General features: G+C 45.9%; 1 protein-coding gene across 6 annotated transcripts in view; it reads right to left on the reverse strand.

Annotated features, from left to right (window-relative positions):
* The window catches only part of LOC122939830 (lysine-specific demethylase 3A-A-like), a 92,163-nt gene extending 69,001 nt beyond the window's left edge, over window positions 1-23,162 (reverse strand). For 3 of the 6 annotated variants that reach the window (XM_044296011.1, XM_044296046.1, XM_044296038.1), the window contains exons 1-6: window positions 23,006-23,162; window positions 20,940-21,118; window positions 9,968-10,123; window positions 8,440-8,550; window positions 620-722; window positions 267-391 (exon numbers count right to left, since the gene is read on the reverse strand). In XM_044296011.1, coding sequence (XP_044151946.1) covers window positions 267-391; window positions 620-722; window positions 8,440-8,550; window positions 9,968-10,123; window positions 20,940-21,110 — 666 coding nt within the window. In that variant the 5' untranslated portion in view covers window positions 21,111-21,118; window positions 23,006-23,162. Of the gene's footprint in view, window positions 1-266; window positions 392-619; window positions 723-8,439; window positions 8,551-9,967; window positions 10,124-15,019; window positions 15,148-15,222; window positions 15,964-20,939; window positions 21,119-22,441; window positions 22,586-23,005 lie in introns of those variants that run through there. The other 3 variants (XM_044296019.1, XM_044296024.1, XM_044296033.1) reach the window with 3 other exon arrangements.
* Between the last annotated feature and the right edge of the window lie 217 nt (window positions 23,163-23,379).

Here is a 23,379-nt window from a genome sequence, read left to right on the forward strand (position 1 = left end):
ACTTTTATAGTATTGCCATGCGTAACAGGAAAGAAACCTGCCAGTCCTAGTCAGGAGGCCGCGAGGCCAGCAAGTCTCATCGGACTGTTCACCCTAGCAGTGCTTTCACACCCCGTGAGGTTCAGCACGTCAGTACTTTAAAAGTACCACTGAAATCTGAAAGTCTGTCACTATACTAGGAGGGGGGCATACTACAGGTGACAGGTTCTCTTTAAGGGTCATCCAGGAGACTCCTCCACACCAGAAAAGCAGTAATGGATTTTTACCTGTTTACATTTAATCTCCAGCATCCGGGTATTGCTGCTTGAATTCACCACTGAGGCGTCAAACCACTGATAGCCTTCAGTCATACTATACACTCTTATAGATGAGCCAACTAAGTTCTTAGCACCTTTAAATGGAAAGAAAAGATAATTGAAATAGCCATACCACGTTCCTTCATTTCCATTTTATGTCCACGTACATAGGCTGCAAAATAGGATAAAATGCATGACACCCTCGGAAATAAAAGGGCTGCCGCTGTAACACAAGGAAGCAATATTGTTCCAGACACAAGCTTCGACCCTGGGAGATGGATCTTCTAATAACGTCCAAATGGGACCACTCCTTGCCGGCTCACCTTGCAGTACACGACTTTCATCCACACTCTTTCTTATGAGCTCCTGTAAGGCCTTGTTAAATGTTCGGTTTCCCTGCATAAACTGTTTCAAGCTGTCCCGATCCTGTAATAACGAGAAGAGGACTGTCAGCGTATGGACTGCAGGCAACTCCAAGGCCTAATGTTAAATTGGATTTCTCAGGCTCTGTAACACAAAATGCATGTTATAACAATGCCATGAATTTCTAGTTTTTTTCAGACCGTTTTTAAAAAAAAAGGTCCAAAAAATAGATTTTTGTACTTACGTAAAATCTGTTTCCTCTTCCGTTCATTGGGGGGGGGGGGGGGGGACACAGGCTTGACCATGGGTATAGCTGTTGCCGCTAGGAAGCGGACACCAAGCACAAAAAGTGTAAGCTCCTCCCCTTCAGCTAAACCCTTCCTACAGGGACTAAGCTAAATATCAGTTAGTGCAAAAGCAGTAGGAGAAGCAAGACAAGAAAAAAAAAAACAAAAAAAAAACACATATACTATGTACAAGCCCAGACCCACACAGGCCCGAAAAGGCCCATAACAAAAGAATGGGTGGCAGCTGTGTCCACCCAACGAATGGAAGAGAAACAGATTTTATGGTAAGTACCAAAATCTAGTTGTTTTCTCATCCGTATCATTGGGGGACACAGGCTTGACCATGGGACGTTACAGAGCAGTCCCCAAGGGTCGGCATATCAAGCAACCTTCCCATTAGAGAACCGCCGTTTGCAAAACTCTACGCCCCAGAGACGAGTCAGCAGACACAAAAGTGTGCCCTCTGTAAAACTTGGAAAAAGCATGCAAAGACGGCCAGGTCGCAGCCTTGCATACCTGAAGGACCGAAGCCCCGTGATGCACCGCCCAAGAAGCCCCCACTGCCCGAACCGAATGAGCAGTCACCCGGAAGGGTGGGGCCTGGTTCTTAACGCGGTACACTTCCGCAATGGCCAAACAAAGGAAGACTTCGAAGCCGCCAGCCCTCGTCTAGGCCCCTCTGGAATCACAAACAGGGAATCTGTCCGCCGGAAAGATTACGTCTGGGACAGATAAACCTGAACGGCCCGTACCACATAAAGAGTGTGGAGCGACTGCTCCAGAGGATGCAACGGGTCTGGGCTAAATGAAGAGAGAATTATCTCCTCATTTAGATGGATTGCTGACTCCACCTTCGGCAGGAAAGACTGCTATGCACTACGACATGTATTGCTTCCATCTCTTTATATATGCGAATGTACATACCCAGTTTGTCCTTTGACAATAGGGCGATCATTATCGTGGTTTATGACCTTATACAATGTTGATCTGCCCACGTTTTGTATACGGACTATGCACATTCTTTCATAGTAAGTAGCGCTGACCGTGGCGTCGCCGTTGCCATGGCGCCGATATCTGCGCTATGTCTCCATTAGCTGTGCCTCTCATGTGACCCACGAGATTGACGCACGGTTGTGCGCACCGTACTGGGTGTCACGTGATAGTCGCACAGGCCATGACGTCAATGATTGCTTTCAGCAGCTCATTGGTTCGAGACGTGGACGCCGCCCGGCGTCATGGCGACGGGTGATACTTCCGGTATGGTGAGACGCGACTGCGCATTGGAGATGATGGTACGCCGAGGCGCACATTACGAATATGGCGGACATGTCAATAGTAGTAAGTAGCAACTTAAACAGATGTAATCCATTATATATTGATTGGCTATGATGATGTAATATGGGGTGTGTATTTTAACTGGGGGGGTATATATATGCCTACCAGCATTGTTGTCATTAGGCTTGATAAAGACTGGTGAACAGTCGAAACGTTGCCAATTGTGTCTGGAGGTACGAATAAAAGAATTTTTTGATACTGCGATATGCTGCCGAAGCCATCTTCTTTTCCATATATGAACAGGGCGAAGGTCCACCTTCTCCTGATGGAAGATCGGGAAAGGCGACATGAAAGAGCCGCGAGTTTTGACACCTTACGGATGGAAGCGATTGCAACCAAAAACGCCACCTTGTAAGTCAGGAAGTGAAGCGAAACCTGCTGCAAAGGCTCAAACAGAGAAGACTGGAGAGCGTTGAGTACTAGATTAAAATCGGAAAGGGGAAGCAGCATGCGGCACTCCCTGCAGAAAAGTCCGAACAGCCGAAAGGGAAGCCAAATTCCGCTGAAAAAGAATGGATAGAGCCGAAACCTGCCCTTTGAGGGAGCCGAGAGCCAGCCCCAAGTCCATGCCCAACTGCAGGAAAAGCCGGGCGCCACCCTGATGATTGAGGTACGCTACTGCTGTGGAGTTGTCGGACTGAACCGGACGACCCCCGAGATGGTCGGCCCAATGCCAGAGAGAGCCAAATCGCCCTCAACTCCAGAACAATGATTAGAAGGGAGCCTTCCTTGCATGACCATTCTCCTTGAACAGAGAGATTTTTCTAACACTCCCCCCCCAACCCCTGAGGCTTGCGTCTGTTAACACCTTCCAACGGAGAGGAAGGAACGAACGAGCAGCCCAACATCAACATCAGAGAGACCAACCACCATCTTAGGGCCCAGTGGAACGAGGCAGGGAGACGCATGGGCCGATCCACGGAGGCTGGAGAACAGTTCCAGCTGGACAGAATGGCTCGCTGAACCGTTCTGCTATGGAATTTATCATAGGGAACTGCTTAGAAGGCAGAGACCATGTGACCCAGAGTCTGCATGAAGCGACGAATAGGAACAGGACCTGGCAGCAACAAGGGGAGAATCTGAAGATGGAGAGCGTATAGCTTCTCCGGATGCAAGAACACCTTGGCCTGAAAAGTGTTGAGCACCATGCCCAGATAAGTCAACCGCTGCGATGGATGCAGACAAGACTTCTGCCTGTTCAGTGAAATAGAGCCACTGCGAACCGGAGAAATCTGATGACTGACGCAGATAGGCACGTGAAGATAAGCATAGTTAATGTCTATCGAGGATAGGTACTCCCCTGGCTCCATGGACACAATGACCGACCTCAGGGACTCCATCCGGAAACGGCGGAAGCAAAGGAAACGGTTGAGTGCCTTGAGGTCCAGAACAGGACGAACAGTCCCCTCTTTTTTTTAGGAATCTCACAGAGATTGGAGTAAAACCCCTGAAAACGGTCTTGCGCAGGAACCAGAACAATCACACTATGCTGCAGTGCGAATCACCTGAAAAAAGGAATCTGCGGCTGAGGGAAAGTTTGGAGGTGACGACCGGAAAAAAAAAAAAAAAAAACAGGAAGGAGTCGAGGATTTGAATTCCAGCTTGTAGCCCTCTGCAATGACCTCCCTCACCCACGCATACAAGACGTGAGCAAGCCAGACATGCCGAAACAAATGAAGCCGGCCGCCCACGCGAACGGAGGGTGCCGGGAGCCGCCCATCATGCAGCAGCAGCAGAGCTCTTGGGTCTAAAAGACTTGGAGCCCTGTTGACGGGAATGCCAGGAAGGGCGAGGCTTGAAGGAAGGTTTGCGCTCCTGACCTCGGACACCCTCTTGGGGCTGGAAAAACAAAGGGGCGAATAAAATCTGCTTCCGCTTTTTTTTTTTTACCTGTTAGACCGCCCCCTGTTCTGTGGCAAATGCGTGCTCCTACCACCCGTCCAAAATCATCTCATCCAGGCGCTTATCAAAGAGTCTGTCGTCGGTAAAGGGGAGGGCCGTCAGGGTCCGCTTTGAAGCATTATCTGCCGCCCAGCAGGAGAGCCATAGAGTACGTCAAATAGCCACCAACGGGGCTGACGAGCGAGCCATAAGCTTGGCTGCGTCCATAGAGGCTTCACAAATGTATGCACTGGCATGCGAGAGCTGCAGGGCCATATCTGCAAGTTCCCCCGAGGGGACTCTCGATTCGAGACCCTGACGCAAATTACTTGCCCACTCCCCCATAGCCTTGCTCACCCATGTAGAGGCAAATACTGGCTGCAGCGCTGTGCCCACTGCCTCAAAGGAGGATTTTGAAAACGCTTCCAGTTTCTTATCTCTGATATCAGAAAAAGAAGCCCCAGCCGCCACTGGCAAGGTAGTATGTTTAGCCAAGCAGGAAACTGGCGGGTCCACCATTTCTTAGTCAAGTCCCCCAGAAATGGATAAAAGGACGTTTAAGTGTTTTGGCAAGGTAAAACGTCTATCAGGAAAATTCCCCTATTAGGAAATAGAGGATTTAAACTCCTGGTGGTTGGAGAAACACTTGTGCGAGCGACGGGACCTCCTAAAGGAAAAATCTGAGATGGCAAACAACGGTGCGGGATCCTCAACCTGCAACGTCTCGATAACCGCCGTAATAAAAGATTGTCCACCATGGAGGACAGTTTGGATGACTGACGATCCTCCGGCGAGACCACATCCTCATCTGTCCGCCCCCCCTCAGAACATTCCTCTTCCACTGAGGACACGTCGGAGTGAGACTCTCTAGGAGGAAGAGAGGCCAAGGAAATGAGAGACAGACACTTTTGGGGGAGGATGTTCTGGGACTGCCGCGATGGACATCCGCCCCCTGATCCCTAGAGTGAGAACGATCAGAGAACTGCTTTGCCAACAAACGCCCCAATATTTCCACAATGGCTTTGTTGGCATTGGAGACATCCTGTACCACCCTAGAAGGGAATGTGCCAATTCCGGTTATACCATAGGCTGGGCAGCAGGGACTATTGGGTCCGGGGCCGAGCCACTTGATGGTGGAGCAGCACACGCAAAGCAGAGGGAGTCTGACCAAGCGGACGGAAATTTACGCAACGCGACGAAAAGAAGGGACCTACTGCTTCGGGACGTGGGGTCTGGGCTCAGTCATACTGACAACCATGGCGTCCTAAATGAGGAAGAGGGGAAGGTTAGGCCCAGTAAGAAGGGACAAACAGCACTTACCCAGCCTATGTCCCATTAAGCAGCAAGAGCAGCTTGTCAGCGTCCCGCCAGATGCCTCTAAACACCGTATGTGGGCTGAGCCCACACTCCCTCTGCTCAGCTGCCGGCGTAGGAGCGGGGAGAACACAGGCCCCGCCTCCAAAATGACGCCGGCCCGCAGTGCCTGCCCCCATCCTCTGTCAGACCCCCTCCCCGGACGAACCAAGGAATAAGCAATCGCGGGGGGACCCTGTGGGAGCAGGCCACACAGAAGCCGGTGCCTCAATTAACCATGGCCCAAACAACAAGCTGACGGAGGAAGTGGTGATGCCCTGGAAAACGAACGCCCCTGCAAGACAGCGCCAAGTACCTGGAGCCTAGTAAATTACCCATATTACAGGGTGACTGGATGAGAAATAAGAGTATATGGCAAAAACACCATAATAAAACTGCTAATTGCACACTTGGATTAAATGTTTCCCCCCCCGCATTTCCGTTCCCAAAAAAAATAAAAAATATAGAACATGCCCTATTCTTGTCCCCAATTGCGGACAAGAATAGGCATATTCTATTAGTGCCGGCGATGTGCGGTCCGCAAAATGGGGAACGCACATTGCCGGTGTCTGTGTTTTGCGGATCCGCAAAACACACACGGATCTGTAAATGGACCCTAATACAGCAAGTTTTTAGGCTCTATGGCTTAAAATTCACCCCCCTCTCCGGACATGTCTGTTTTAGTAACTACTTGCTTCCCCCGTGTAACAATAATCCTGGACCAACTATTATACTACTTATGACTTTATATTGTGTCATTCCTTTATTATTTCTGCTAGAAGTTATGAAGGAATTACTTTGCAATGAAGGTCCAGATGGGTGTTACCAGTTGGCGGGGTGTCCCTGCAGAGTCACACTGACAGCACTGATTGGATATTTTCACAATATGCTGGGTCTCACCTCCAACTGGTAACCCCCATGTGGCCCTTTATTGCAAACGGCTAGTAATTAATTTATTGTTTCTAGTAGGAATAATAAAGCAATGGCTCATCATAGAGTCCTAAGAATAGAGGCTCCTGAATTGTTATTACATGGGGAATGCGTGTAGTTACTAAACATACACGTCAGGAGAGGGGACGGGTCCTTTTTAAGACAAGAGCCTTAGTACTTGACGACGCAGTTTAATGCTTTGCACAGATACAGCTAGTGCAACTATGTCCACGAAATGGTCCCGGTCCAATCTTAATGATTGAAACACCAAAACGAATTCCCATGTAAATGTAACAGATCCATACATACTAACATAGTTAACCAAAAGGAATACATGAATACCCACTAAACGAGATAAAATAATGTACCACTACACGATATAATGAAACCATACACAATTTTATTAGAATCACATAAAAATACTCACGATTGACACAACACAAGGTTAAAAACACAATTAAAAAGCTCTAGGGCTGGTGGTGCATGGTTGGCGGGTCAAGAAATAAAGTGCAAGTGCAAAATGCAATCAGCAAAGAAGATTTAGGTTATCAACAGTGAAAGAAAAAAAAACAATTTTATCTATATATAAAGAAAAGATGATATGCACAAACACAGTGTGTACCACTGGCACCTCAGTATGGCACACAACATGCATATAATAGTGCAATATAGGAAAAGACTGAAAACTAGATAAAACCAATACAAATCATTAGCAGACTATAATGTCTGCACAGAAAAAAAAAAAAAAAAAAAAAAATCAATGAAGATAGTCTACAATTATACTGACCACAATCCAGACACCACCAGCCCACTCTCCGACATGTGTTTCGCGTGTTGCTTTCTCAAGGGAAGTGGCTACAATGGTGTCGACACTGGTTATATAGGAAACAGATTCAACAAAACAGATGACAATGATGTTCATGGATTGGCCCAAACCTCTAGGCATGATAGATCGACGCATGGGATAGGTGAGAAGTTGATAATCTAGCCCCAACCCACCTGTGCACAACCCCCTCTAACCTGTAGGTGCGTCGATCTATCATGCCTAGAGGTTTGGGCCAATCCATGAACATCATTGTCATCTGTTTTGTTAAATGTGTTCCCTATATATACACACACACATCCAGTGTTGACACCCATTGTAGCCACTTCCCTTGAGAAAGCAACATGCGAAACGCGCGTCGGGGAGTGGACTGGTGGTGCCTGGTTTGAGGTCTGGATTGTGGTCAGTATAGTTATAAGACTATCTACATTGATTTATTTCTGTGCAGACATTATAGTCTGCTGATTATTTGTACTAGCTTTATCTAGTTTTCAGTCTTTCCCTATATTGCACTATTATATGCGTGTTGTGTGCCATACTGAGGCGCTAGTGGTACACACTGTGCATATACCATCTTTTCTTTCTCTATATAGATTAAAATTAGTTATTTTTTCACTGTTGATGAACTAAATCTTCTTTGCTGATCGCATTTTGCACTTACACTTTATTTCTTGACCCGCCAATCATGCACCACCAGCCCTAGAGCTTTTTAATTGGGTTTTTAACCTTGTATTGTGTAAATCGTGAGTATTTATGTGATTCTAATAAAATTGTGCATGGTTTCATTATATCGTGTAGTGGTACATTATTTTATATAGTTTAGTGGGTATCCATGTATTCCTTTTGGTTAACAATCTTAATGATTGACAGTAGTTAAGCGTTAATAAGCCTGAAACAGTGAAGATCTGTGGACATCCAGTGAAACAGAGGATAAAGGTCATTTAACCGTTAACCCAAAACCATCTGCCCACATAAAAACCAGAAGGTGCAGTCATGAGCTAAGCGAGTCATTCAGATTTTAGATCATGTATGTTTGCTTCCCATACTGACCAACTGGGGCTGCCTTTTTTATTTTTTAATCCCAGTATATCCCCAACATCATTACATTTGCCGTCTTTAGAGATCACTGTCAGAAAAACAGAGGATATAAGAAATGCAGTAAGACAATTACCCCTAAAACCTTCACGGCATCCTGATTCATGAAAACTTTGTGTCTGTCTCCAAGAAACTGTAGGCACGTCATGGGATCTATGGATATCTTGCTTGCCAATACTTTATATTGCTGCTTGGGAAAGAAAAAAATGAATAAATAAAAAAAATTAAAAAAATAGAAAAATATCCAAAACTTTAGGGAATTTTCCACTAAAGTCAAGAATTCACAAGGAAATAAACAAGAGACCCTTGTCAAACCCTACAGAAAAAGAACAATAAATCACATTAACTGATGAGTGTCGCCACGATTAAACTACTGCATGGTAGGGTTGATCATGCTGACTAAAAAAAAAAAAAAAAAAAAAAAAAAAAAGAGAAAAAGCCATTTCTTACTGCAATCTCTATTACTGATGCAAAGAAATTCTTATTTTTAGTTATATGCAAATGAGGTGCTTACAGCACTAAAAAGGGGCAGGCCTAGCGCCTTGGAGCACTGCTTCCTGCCTCGCCCATGTTCCCCTCCCCCAGCGAGATTGACGGGGTCTAGCGCCCTCACTGCTCCAACACCTACCCCTGAAATTTGTCAGCGCTCTTGGCACATGTGCAGTGAAGATCTCAGAAGAGCAGGGACGACGGTCTGAGATCATCACTGTGCCACACGTGATGCATAGTTCCAGAATGCAGTGAATGAGCTTTATTAAGTCTCTGTCTTTCCTATGTACCGCTAGAAACGACAATCACTAGTAACGTATGACTGTTTTTTTCACCCTTTTATTTTCCGTTACGAGAAGTCAAGCTCCTGCAGGATGACATCACATGACTTGCTCGGAGTAGTTTACAGGGGTTATCCAACTTTATATCAGACCTCACAGAGTGACCATCTCACCAGGTAATCAGACTTAACTGGTCCCCGCCACATGGTTCACCCTCGATTGCTCCATTGCCCTTCATCTCCCTGGTGCGCTGATATTAACACAGAGAGGCATGTGACGCCTGCAGCCAATCGTGACCATTTATCGTCACCCAAGGGGAGCAGATCACCTCTGCGACCATTTATTGGGGACAAGTGGCCGCTGCAGCCAATCAAAAATATGTGGATATCAGCGAACTAGGGAGGTGAAAAGCCATTGAGCAGGTAAGCATGATCACCACCGATGGTGAGGGCTGTTATAACGCCGGATAACCCCTTTAACACCCGCAAATCACTACTCAAACGCCATCACTGAGCGCCATACCTCAAACTCACCTCAGACGAAAAGACAGAACAGAAAGGTTTGTGATACAAGAAAGGGGCAGAAACTAAATGTAGTGTTTTTGTAGTAAATTGCTTAAACGTGATGCATTTGTAACAAACACTGCTGTGTGACCAGGAATAGGTTTGAACTGAATTCCAGCCTCTGTGTGTAAATAGAAATGCTGCAATTCACTGACAGTAAGCAGATTTCGCTGCACAGTTTACGCCAATGCCTCTGTGGTACTGCAAGAGGTTTTATCGATCAGCCCCTCAGGGTGCCCACAGAAACAAGTCAGAATGGAGTCATACTCACCATTGCCGGGCACACCACAGACACAGAAGGGTTACTGGGACATTTTCGGTCAGCAATTGCCAAGTTGTGCTCCACCAGAAACATCTGGACTTGTGAGCTGTACACCTCGATCCACATCCTCTTCTCCCAGGGCTCATCTTCAAACTCCACGCAAACCTGCGGACAGAAGATGAATGTGAGTCGCTGTCACCGCAGAAGTCCTTCCCCGCCCCCTCTAAGATGTAGCTCATCCGCATAAAGCATGGATACCGTGTGTACTGCTGTGACACCCGCTGAGCAATCAATGATCGCTGCGTAGCGCTGCAGTCACTGAACAGGGTCACAGTGCGAGTGGCAAGACCTCAGAATTGCAGAAAAATGGTGCACTTATCAGTTCTCTCCTTTACTGCGAGTCTGGCATCGCAGCAAATTGTGAGTAGTGCTGTGCCATTCATCTGAGAGGTTGCAGCGCTACGCAGCAATCCCTGGTCACATGACACATATTGTCGCCATGTAGCCCCAGCCTGGACTTCCGACTAAGACAGATTGAAGACACTAACCCGAGAAAGCACAAGCTGCAGGCTCCACTGTACACCTATTTTAGAAGTATCCTCCAATACATACCTCCAACGTAGAGCACTGCATGAATATACTGCTTTCTACACCGCCCTAAGTCCACCATAGAGGAAAGCAGTGCAAGCAAGCAACCAATGCTAACCAGTGAGCCATTGTGCTGCCCTCCTTACCTGTTTCTTTGTACACGTTGTAGGCAACATGGCTCACCCCTTTACAGACAGCTCTGCTATATTGCTAGAAGCCTAGAGAAGGGCCCATTATTACAAGGGTGAATGCACAAGGCAAGGATCAGAAAATACCCTTCATTCTCCATCATTCAGGTGCAGTAGAGCTGCGTTTACATGCAGCACTCATCTCGGTATGGGGAAGAACAATCCCTACTGTGATCATTTGTCCCCATACATATTGTTTGTCAGCAGCACATCTCCGTTGATGCCTGGTGCCGCACTGAAGAGTAAAAGTACTTCTCGGAGCATTTTTAGCCAAGGAGGAGTATGAAAGTTGGTTTCCTATAAAGTATAGGAAAAAAAAATACACATACCAAAAAAGACACCATTTTGGGGTTTTGGACCCCCACCATCATTTGTAAAAGGATTGGACAACTCCTCCTTAAAATACTACCACTGATAAACTGATCGGGTCTAACAGGAATGAGGGGATAACAATTACTGTGGGCAGCTCAGTGGTTGGCACTGGTGCATGAAGTTTCCACGTGTTTGCGTAGTTTTCCTTCCACTCTCCAAAGACATACTGAATGTGCCTTGATCTTCCCCAATACTGCCAGTGCAGCGGTGGCCAGGGGGTTAATAAGCCTTGTGCATTTACCCATGTAAAAATGGGCCCTTCTCTAGGCTTCCAGCAATAGAGCAGAGCAGTTTTTAAAGGGATGGGCCACAATACATACAACATGTACAGAAGAATAGGTAAGAAGGGCAGCATGGTGGCTCAGTGGTTAGCATTGGTTCCTTGCAGAGCTGGGGTCCTAGGTTTAAATCTGACCAAGGACAACACCTGCATGGAGTTTGTATGTTCTCCCCGTGTTTGCGTGGGTTTCCTCCGATGCTTCATAGACACTGATAGGGAATTTAGATTGTGAGCCCCACTGGGGAGAATGAGTGAGGATAATGTCTAAAGCGATGCGGAATATGTCTGGGCTATAAGTGAGTAAATAAAATACAGTGCACTGTTCAGCACCATTCTCAAGCATTGGCTTGCCCTCTGGGTCTTCTCCACTGACAGAATTGCTGCAAAGGAGGGGGATGTGACAGGACCCCACCTCGCTGTAACACAATCCACCTGCACTAGTTTCCTGCTGTACAAGTGCAGAAGTATCATACCAAGCTTTAATCTGCACACTAGGAACCTAGCATAGGTAACAGTGCGCTAAAACGCCATATGGCTGCATCACAGACCCCCAGCAGCCATTTTCAGGATAAATAGCAATACATTCCCTTTAAGACCAACTAAGGCTACTTTCACACTCGCGTTTGGTGCGGATCCGTCATGGATCTGCACAGACGGATCAGTTCAGATAATACAATCATCTGCATCCGTTGTATTATCGTTAACATAGCCAAGACAGATCCGTCTTGAACACCATTGAAAGTCAATGGAGGACAGATCAGTTTTCTATTGTGCCAGATTGTGTCATAGAAAACCGATCTGTCCCCATCCGTTTGGCTCAGTTTCATCAGACGGACACCAAAACGATGCAAAACAATTTTTTTTTTAATATAAAATGCTTTTTGAGGAAAATATTACCATCCAAAAGGTTATTCCATTATGAAATAAAGATTCGTTTTTTAATTATATAGAATATGGCTGTATAGGTTTCTTTCTTTTTGGTAAATAAATTCCATTAATTCATTCACAATGCCATGTGCTTCCAGAGGTTTTTGTAAGATTATTGGGCAGTTTCTCTGCCTACAAAGATATTCTCATAGATTCTTGGTTTACTTTTGCAGTTCTCAAAACTGAATCATGCCTCCTCTTCACAGCAAAAATGTTATAACATGAACAGAGTTGAGAAAAAGGCATTAATCCTAACTTCTACAAACCGATGAATACAGAATCAACCTAATCAAACTAATATGAAAAGTTGTTATTCGAAAAATCTTCATCTACTTGCATATTATAAACTTATACCAGCAAGAATTAGTCTTTATGTAGAAAACTATGAATTAAATCAAGCTTTACTGACTAGTGATTTTAATCAAATCCACCCTGCTTTGAATTAGAAAAAAACTGAAGGATAAAAGACATTGAGGGAATAATATATATATATATATATATATATATATATATATATATATATATATAATATATATATAAATATATATACACAGTGGAGGAAATAATTATTTGACCCCTCACTGATTTTGTAAGTTTGTCCAATGACAAAGAAATGAAAAGTCTCAGAACAGTATCATTTCAATGGTAGGTTTATTGTAACAGTGGCAGATAGCACATCAAAAGGAAAATCGAAAAAATAACTTTAAATAAAAGATAGCAACTGATTTGCATTTCATTGAGTGAAATAAGTATTTGAACCCTCTAACAAAAAAAGACTTAATACTTGGTGGAAAAACCCTTGTTTGCAAGCACAGAGGTCAAACGTTTCTTGTAATTGATGACCAAGTTTGCGCACATTTTAGGAGGAATGTTGGTCCACTCCTCTTTGCAGATCATCTCTAAATCCCTAAGGTTTCGAGGCTGTCTCTGTGCAACTCTGAGCTTGAGCTCCCTCCATAGGTTTTCGATTGGATTAAGGTCCGGAGACTGACTAGGCCACTCCATGACCTTAATGTGCTTCTTCTTGAGCCACTCCTTTGTTGCCTTTGCTGTATGTTTTGGGTCATTGTCGTGCTGGAACACCCATCCACGACCCATTTTCAGTTTCCTGGCAGAGGGAAGGAGGTTGTCGCTCAGGATTTCACGATACATGGCTCCGTCCATTTTCCCGTTTATGCGAATAAGTTGTCCTGTGCCCTTAGCAGAAAAACACCCCCAAAGCAAAATGTTTCCACCCCCATGCTTGACGGTGGGGACGGTGTTTTGGGGGTCATAGGCAGAATTTTTCTTCCTCCAAACACAGCGAGTTGAGTTAATGCCAAAGAGCTCTATTTTGGTCTCATCAGACCACAGCACCTTCTCCCAGTCACTCTCTGAATCATTCAGGTGTTCATTGGCAAACTTCAGACGGGCCTGCACATGTGCCTTCCTGAGCAGGGGGACCTTGCGAGCCCTGCAGGATTTTAATCCATTGCGGTGTAATGTGTTTCCAATGGTTTTCTTGGTGACTGTGGTCCCTGCTAATTTGAGGTCATTAACTAACTCCTCTCGTGTAGTTCTAGGATGCTTTTTCACCTTTCTCAGAACCATTGACACCCCACGAGGTGAGATCTTGCGTGGAGCCCCAGAGCGAGGTCGATTGATGGTCATTTTGTGCTCCTTCCATTTTCGAACAATCGCACCAACAGTTGTCACCTTCTCTCCCAGCTTCTTGCTAATGGTTTTGTAGCCCATTCCAGCCTTGTGCAGGTCTACAATTTTGTCTCTGACATCCTTGGACAGCTCTTTGGTCTTTCCCATGTTGGAGAGTTTGGAGTCTGCTTGATTGATTGATTCTGTGGACAGGTGTCTTTTATACAGGTGACTAGTTAAGACAGGTGTCCTTAATGAGGGTGACTAATTGAGTAGAAGTGTCTAACCACTCTGTGGGAGCCAGAACTCTTAATGGTTGGTAGGGGTTCAAATACTTATTTCACTCAATGAAATGCAAATCAGTTGCTATCTTTTATTTAAAGTTATTTTTTCGATTTTCCTTTTGATGTGCTATCTGCCACTGTTACAATAAACCTACCATTGAAATGATACTGTTCTGAGACTTTTCATTTCTTTGTCATTGGACAAACTTACAAAATCAGTGAGGGGTCAAATAATTATTTCCGCCACTGTATATATATATATATATATATATACATATATATACACACTCACATACATACACACTGTCACCATGGTCCGATGGGAAGCAGAGTGGTGGACACATTACAAGCCAAACAGCAGCAAGAACTGTGTCTAGACTCCCTCCTCCTCCCCACTGTCATGGTGAGGGCGGCCACTCAGCCACCACCGCCCTCTTTTTACTACTGGGAGGAGGATGTCGTGGTGGCTAATGATAGTATGTTTACATGAACTGTGTATGGGGAGGAGGTGACAAAGTCATGACTACGATGGGGCTTGGCTTAAGAAAGTCCTCTGCCACCTGCACAACACAACATACTCTGCCTTTAGGCTGACAATTAATACTTTCATCTTCTCTCCAGGATACAATGAAAAACTCTCATGCCCAAAAGGAACATTTTTCCTCTTTTCACAGAAAACAAGACCTTTAAGGAACCTAGAATGAAAATGATGATACTTGCAAAACTGGGAATATAGAAATGAAAGCCAGAGACCTCAAACCATGGAGGAGGATGATCAGAGCCAACTCACCTGACCTCATCCACCAAGAACTTGAACAAGGCTCCTGGACTGAGATTATCAGATGGTGTACAGCCAGGTCCACATGTTCTGGTTGACTCGAACACAAACGCCTGATCCCTGTTCATCCCGATTTAACCTCATGGTCAACCTTCATGAAAATCTGTCTCAAAACCTCCTCAAAAAAATAAATAAAAAAAAGTGTGTGAACCTACCCTTGGCGTTCAACAGAAGTCGGGCAGTGGCTTTCTCCCCTGTATGCGCGCGGTGGTGGAGGGGACTCACATGGGAATAGTTGTCGGCAGACAGCCATCTAAAGCAGTGGTCCTCAACTCCAGTCCTCAGGGCCCATCTACCGGTCATGTTTTCAGGATTTCCTTAGTATTAGCCAGCTGATATAATTAGTGTCCATCCATCAGGATTTGCCACAGGTATTCATTCTGTGGGATACTCCTAAATCCTGACCGGCAAGTGGGCCCTGAGGACTGGAGTTGGGGAACCCTGATCTAAAGAAGGTGGTCGGTCAAAGCTTTTCTAGAGCTGCTTCAAGATCAGCAGATTTCAAATTGCACCGAAATGATCCTCCATTGCGAATCTATGGCTCCCTTCCTCTGCTGCGTTTTCCTCCCCATATCAATGGCAAATTCTGGATGAAACACACGCCTCCATGTTTAAGCCTACTGAAGATCACAGCTGCCAGTTTAATCCTCTCAGTTCCCTCTGCCTCCCTTCCTGCACAACGCCTTGCATGGATTCCTTTTATAGTAAGCAATTTGCAAAGCAAGCAGCACGCACTCCCGTCTCCTCCAGGCTCATTCCTGCAATGTGGCCAAACAGCACCCCCAAACTAGGTAAAGTGGAAAGTCCAAATCACTGCAAGTAGCCATGAGGTGCAATCAATACCTGTCGTCTTTAATTCAACAGGTTAAAAGGAGGACAACCAGAAAGCAACCAATGACCAAACTTAAAATCCTTAAATTTATGAACCATCAGCGTAGATGAAATGAACACAAACCCTGTAATATGTCAATGGAAACACAGAAACGACCAATGGTAGAGCTCACATGGCTACCTCTTGGGGTCAGGAGCCAATGAGCAGCAAGCTGAAAATGAAAGGATGGCTTAGACTGGCTGGGACGTCTGGTGGGAGGAGTCATAAGATATAAACAACTGGGAAGTATCCAGATGGCAACAATGTAACACTAAATGCAGAACACTCACTCGGGAGTTAACCAGGAGTGAACGAACCGGGCCAGGACACTAATTATAGAGATCAGACCTTGACGCAAGCAAGGACAAATTAAGATTTCTCTGTGTATTTTGGTCCAAGTTACAAAAAAATATTAAATGTGAAGGTAACTAAAGCATAAATGGAGACGGCCCTGCCAGCAAATACCCCAGAGGGCGGCAGCCACATAAAGGCAAAACTGATCCACAGCAACAAGGACGCTTTGGGACGTGACTTTGGCAGCAAGCCGTCTGGTCATATAAGGTTTGCTCTAGAACGATGATGAAGAGCAACGATCAAAGTAAAAAAATAAATAAAATTAAGAACACCCATGTAGGCACAGAAGACGCCGTCACATACAATAATGTCACGGTTAGCAGGGATACTCCCCTCACATAACATGACTCACTGCAAGCTGAAGAATCTGCTAGTTCCAGCTTTACAGTCAACACCCCCCCCCCCCCCTCCCCAGAAAGACAGACACGTACACAGAGGAACTTCCAAATGCATACCAGCTGGGGGTGGGGAGAGAAGAGGCGTCCTACAGCAGAGGACATTGAGGAAGACAATGGCTTGCTAACTGCCTCAGTGAATCCAGCCACAGACATAGGAAAGAAAGCCCATCGCCAGGCAGGAGATGAAGAACAAAATTAAATGCAAAACATGGAAGAATTCAGTATTTTCCTCTATTTTGCTCAGTAACAAAAAACACACACACTAAGTCGACAAATACCCCACGGATGGTAGACCTGCTGCAACATTGTGCCAGAACTCCTGATCCATCAGTGTGAAATACAGCCCACCGATCTGCCCCTATGTTGTGGAGGCAGCCATCATTTAGTGGACTGAACCAAAACAGAAGGCACTTGGTGACGTCACAGAAACACAAGGGATTCATCAGAATCTAAAACTAGATACCATGGCTTCCCCACACCCACGTTAACTATAACCACAGCTGGGCCAACGCCAAAGTCACCCAGTTACACATGAAACATATTGCTGACTGCCGTTCCTCGGAGACAAACCCTACGAAGTCCTTAGAAGACCCCACCGGCTCCAAGACCTCACAGGAATCCTGCACACGACTGGTCTAACTGCATATGAGGAGGTCTCATCGACAGCCGGCCTGGTAGGAGTGGGCCACTTCTCCTTGCAATTGCAGACAGGTTCCTCCACCACAGCTTCAAACACCCGTTTTTCCTAGAATTATAAAACCTCTTGCGTCTACTACACCCTTGCATGTCTTCTCGTCATCTCTGGCACTTGTCCCCCTCCCCACCTGACCAGGAGCCATCTTGATTCATTCTGCAGCAGACCACTGTGGTACTACACGCACAGACAGCATGGTCACCAAAACAGGAAGTCACTGACAGCTGGGGAAAAGGAGGCGGAGTCAGAGGACAGGCGTGTAGAAGCAAAGCAGCAGCAGTCGGAGACGGTACTGTTATCATACTGCAGAACAAGTACTTGGGCAAGTACCCAAGAGACCAGACCCTCCAACATCTCACGTGATGATTAGTACTAAACAGGCACTTTTAGGCAGAGTTCACACCAATGCTATTGACCCAAACAGATCCCAATGACTACAACGGGGTCCACTTTTCCAGTGCAGAAAAAGAGTCTTGCATACAGGACTGTTGTTTTGGATGGAATCTGCAGATCATCTGACACAAATGTGAACAAGCCCTTACTTTCAATGATTTTGTGCGCCACCAAACTCCCCAGACGTTCGATGAGTGCTAGCTCCGAGTCTCAGAGAGTCATTACATGTATCTGGAGGAGATTTTACCAAGATGGTTCTCACTAGTGTAAGGAGACTGTCTAACTGTCTATAGCAGGGAGGCTCAACCTGCATCCCTTCAGCTGTTGCATAACTACAACTTCCAGCATGCCCTAATCCAGGCATGCTGGGAGTTGCAGTTTTATAACAGGCAGATTGGGCATCCCTGGTCTATAGGATGTCAAGTGAAAAACATAGGCCTACATAACAATTTTTCTCTCAAAAGACTGAATCCCTACCTTTCTTGAAGCACCAAATCTTCTTGGTGACCGTGGGTGGCATCTGGGACGAATGCACAGGAGGCATATATAGGACAGTCTTATACACAATATATTGGACTGTTGCACAGTATAGTGTATCGTATAGTCCTCTCTGATCTCTGGACACTGTACTCCATACTTAAACCATACAGGAAAATAGACCTCAGTGGTCCAGAGAACTTACAAAGAAAAACTAATAGCCAAGAGGCTAAAGAAAACCCTGTTTCTGATCCTTATGTTAAAACATAGAGCAATCAAATGAAAGTTGATACCTAAACACCTAAAGGAGAAAAAGAATAAAAAAATAAAAAATACTGCCATTTCTGTAGATGACCTTATGTTCATAGTAGTGTTAAGAGAGTCTCAAAAGGTCCTATAAAAGCAGGTACCCTACTTTTATAAACATAAGGTCATCTACAGAAACAGCAGTTTTTAAAAATTCCTTTTCTCCTTTAGGTGTTCAGGTATCAGAGCAATCAAATGAAAGTTATGTTTTAACATAAGGATCAGAAACAGGGTTTTCTTTAGCCTCTTGGCTATAAGTTTTGCTATTCGTAAATCCCACATGGAGCTCCCAGCAGCAGATAGAAGCCTGCAGGGCTCGCTGGGACTTTGGGTGTGACATCACCTGGGCACAAGCCTGACACTTCTCTCATGGTCTTTGCTCAGCAGAGGCTCCGTTCCTGCCATGCTTTCCCATCATCTGCAGCCGGTAATGGTGCGCGCCGCCCTTTTTCCCTTTTTCATAGTAAATGAAATGGATGCAGCGTGTTCAAAGTGGGGGAGAAGGGTGGGGGGGAGCGCCCAATTGCAGAGCTGCCCGTTGATACTGGCAAATCAGCAGCCTTCTCCCTAATAACAAATCTCTGTACTGTGCGGAGCTTTGTTATTGGAGCTTTCAGGCACCAGCGGTATTGTTGCGCTGCCTGTGCCTGCTCAGTGCGCTCATGAATGGCGGTGAAATTATTGTGCGTATTTAAACGCATTAGACATTTTTTAGGGAGTAAAACTGCCTGTACAGGCGTCTACTAGAGGCAATGGGAGTCAGCGGCCGACATATGCCTACACAGTGGTATACTTCGAACCCTGAGGTAAGTATGGGGGGATACTTCCAACATATGTGACCGAGCCTAACAATTACAAAGCTATAGACTATGACGAAGAGCAATCAACATTCAACACAATCTACTGCCCAGAGCACTATGAAAATATTCAGTCGTCTTGTCGAGACTGAAGAAAGTTGAGCCAATGGTGGACTCATCATATCCTTCCAGCCAAAGATACAATATGTTCAATGATGACCTCCACTTCAACATATTGCCCAGTTACATGTAATATATACCGGTAATAAATAATGAGACAAAGGAGCTTCAAAGAACATCCTCTAAGATCCTTCCATACACATGGGCATCCCATGGACTTCAGGGTTTCTCTAGGACATTTCCCCTTTCTTCAGAGGGACAGTACATCCTCAAAAGCCCTGTCAGCCTGAAGCTCCAATCAGAAATGTGGAGAGTTCTCCAAGACTATAATTTGACAGTACACAAAGGCCAGTTGAAGACTGACCTGCAAAGTACCCGCTCCTTGAGCATCTCCAACAGCGGTAAGGCTCAGTTCACATCTCATTTTGATGATTGCCCAATTGAAAAAGCCTAGTACAGACGCTAAACATCTACATGAGCACCCATGAACCTCCTGTATGCATACGCCGGACTGTTTAAGAAAGTGTAGTCCACTAAGAGCAATGGGCGTCAGCGGCTGACATGACTACACTGTGGTATACATTGGGGGCTGAAAAATAATCCCAACACATCCTTTGGGGGTGTGATCCGGGCCTAACAAGAACACATCTACAAAATATAATGACAAGGATGCTCAACAACATTCAAACACAATGTACTGCCACGAGCAATGTGAAAATGTTCCTTCTTGTCCAGGCTGAAGAACATCAAGCCAATGGTGAACCCACCATATCATATCCAACAGTCAAAAACAAGTTCACCTAAAAATATGATATTTCATGGGCGACCGTCACTACGATTCTGGTCAAGTTAAAGAAACACTCCTCAATGTGGCCAGTTTCTGGAGCCTTGCACAGTTCTACTAAACCAATCTCAGATGTTTGCTGGGTTCCAGAACAGAGAAAAGTCTGTGATTCTACCGTAAATTCAACCGTAAGGGTACATTCACACATTGGATTTTGTCGTCACGTATACTGTGGCAGAAGAAACCACCACGGTTGTTCACTCTGGATGCTACAAACCCACTTGCGGATTAGCTCCATCAAATGAAGCTAAACTAGGAGTGAACGCCCACCGTGGCTCTAAGCGGCGGCTGTCCGCACCCCTGCCAACTGCAGCGCTGCCTCCCAATGAAAACAAAAGGTAGACACCACACGGTCGCTGCCGCTGGAACATTGGCACCGGGTCCATGCCATAATTCTGATGGAAACCGAGCTACGAGCAAGTACAAGGCATTGGACCACTACCATGCAACTAAACGAACGCAAACCAGCAATCAAAGGGTGTTCAATAAAATCGTCCGATGCCATTCCAAGAGGCACCATGGAAAAAACAACACAAAAAACAAACGACAGACAACATAAGTCCCGGCATCAGCCGTCAGGTCAGCAGCTGGCATTTATTCTGGAGAAACGTTACATACCTTTAAATCGGGGCAGCTGAATTCTTTGTGGGACGCGGCGCGGATGATGCCGTTTCTCCATGGCCAGTCCTCGATCTGCTCGACGTCCAGCTGGCAGTCGCTGCCCATCACACAGGCGAATCTCTGCCCCACCAGGATGTGATAGCTGTCTTGGTGCATTAGCACCATCATGGTTGAAGCTAAGGGTTTTAAAAAATAAATAAATAAAAAATGTCAAAATTAAAGGGGTAATCCTATTTTTTTTTTTTTGTTCTATGTTCCTAACTAGGCAAATGTAACAGCTTTGCAATTAACTCACTATCTCCAGGGGCTGGTTTCTCAGATTTCACTGAGGGTCACATGACCTGTGATGTCAGCTTCTCTCCCTGCTCTGATAAAAGTCACTTGTAAACCCCTTCAGCTGCACAGCTCTGCAGGCAGCGAGGAGACAATGCTGGGCACTGGAGCTGACATACTAGAGAGTGCATTGCAAAAGAAGGGGGGGTCCTGTGTGTATTAGCAGTGTCATTATACAGCTGGGACTTGCAGTCCAACACATACTACGTGCTACAGAGTCTCCCAGCAGGCAGACATATCACTCAGGGCAGCTCTTGTATTCACTCCCTTAGCAGTGGGAGTGTAAACAAAGGGCCAGAAAAGAACCAGGGAGATTAGGAAATATATATTTTTTTTGCATATAAATTGTGTTTTTGGGGGGGCTAGTTAAATTCCTTATACTGCGATATATGAAAATATAATGGTGTTACTTACTTTCCTTCAGCAGTTTCTTCTAAAAACAAAACTTTAATAATATGTAAATTAGGTCTCTACCAGCAAGTAGGGTGTCTACTTGCTATTAGCCGCCGCAAACCCCCCCCCCCCCCCCTTGTCCTGTTGATTGACAGGGCCAGCCGCGATCTCCTCCTCTGGCCGGCCCTGTCCGCATTTCAAAAATCGCGCGCCTGTGTTAATTCGGTGCAGGCGCACCCTCAGCGCGCCTGCGCCAATGACGTCTTCTCTTTCGGTGATGTCATCAGTGCAGGCGCACTGAGGGAGTTCTGAGGAGGCGAGCCTCCTCATCTCAGAGCGCCTGCGCCGAATGAACACAGGCGCGCAATTTTTGAAATGCTGACAGGGCCGGCCAGAGGAGGAGATCGCGGCTGGCCCTGTCAATCAACACGACGAGGGGGCATTTTTTTGCGGCGGCTACCAGCAAGTAGACGCCCTACTTGCTGGTAGAGACCTGATTTACATATTATAAAAGTTTGTTTTTAGAAGAAACTGCTGAAGGAAAGTAAGTAACATTATATTTTCATATATCGCAGTATAAGGAATTTAACTAGCCCAAAAAAAATAAAAAATTACTTTAGTGGGGTGACAGAAGCCCTTTAAGGAACTGTTCTTACCCTAAGCAATGTATGCTGGCACGTCACGGGTTAACAGCGGAGGCAATTCCTGACCAACCACATGTGAACAGGGCCGTGCAAACATGTCATATAGATTTGACCTAGAGGCATACTAACCATTATTTATAATAGCTCTTGCTATGAACCTTCTTTCTGACCATGAAACCAGTTGTGTGGCCCGCGTGCTGGCTCCAGCTCCTCGCTCTGTGTCCCCTGCCACCACTTCCAGTACTCTCTCACACACTAGGCTTCACACTGCCCCCCGACATGTCAGGGCCGTGCAAACCCTCGGAGCACACGCCCCTCCAGTGTAGCCAGTGACAGCACGTGACGCCGAGCAGGTGGCTGAATATTTACATCCGGACGTGACAAGCTTTATTAACAAGAATGCCCTGGTGCCCGCGCCGGACAGGAAGTGGCACCATGGCAATGCCATGGGGGGGCGCCAGTGGGCTTGGTGAGCGTAGGACAACGTAACGCCAATCTACAACTACCGCCACGGCCCAAACTACCACATAATACAGCTAAATTATAATATATGCTAATGTATGCTAATTCCACTAATATATGCAAGATACTCAGCCTACACCCCACAGAGGCGATGCCAGTGGGAAGGAGCCCACAGGACGCATTATATCAATCTTACAAGGCCGTGAAATTCCGGTAGTCGCCGGTACTTACCGTGTGAAGCTCCTCTGTCATGCACCGGAGATGAGAACGTCAAGCCCAACCACAGCGCGCCTCGGCGGCTGCACCGGAGTATCAGCAATCCGCGCAGAGTGTACTGACTAGAATGAGTTGCTCCTGGCAGGCATGACGTCAGAGGAAGAGGCGGAGTCACGTCGTCCAGGGGGCGGGGCCTCGGGATTTGCAGGAGATTCTACAGAGAGGAGCCGAGGCTGCAGGTCGCTGTGTGGAGGAGAAGACTCACTGGTATTTTCACTTGGGGGCTGAAGGGAGGAGGAATAATCCTTGTACTGGAGCCTGTGTGTTAGAGGGCTCTGGGGGGATGGTGATTTAATCACATGGGGCTGAAGGCAGGGGGAGTAATGTAT

This window comes from Bufo gargarizans, chromosome 1 (assembly GCF_014858855.1).
Source record: "Bufo gargarizans isolate SCDJY-AF-19 chromosome 1, ASM1485885v1, whole genome shotgun sequence".
Taxonomy (NCBI): Eukaryota; Metazoa; Chordata; class Amphibia; order Anura; family Bufonidae; genus Bufo; species Bufo gargarizans.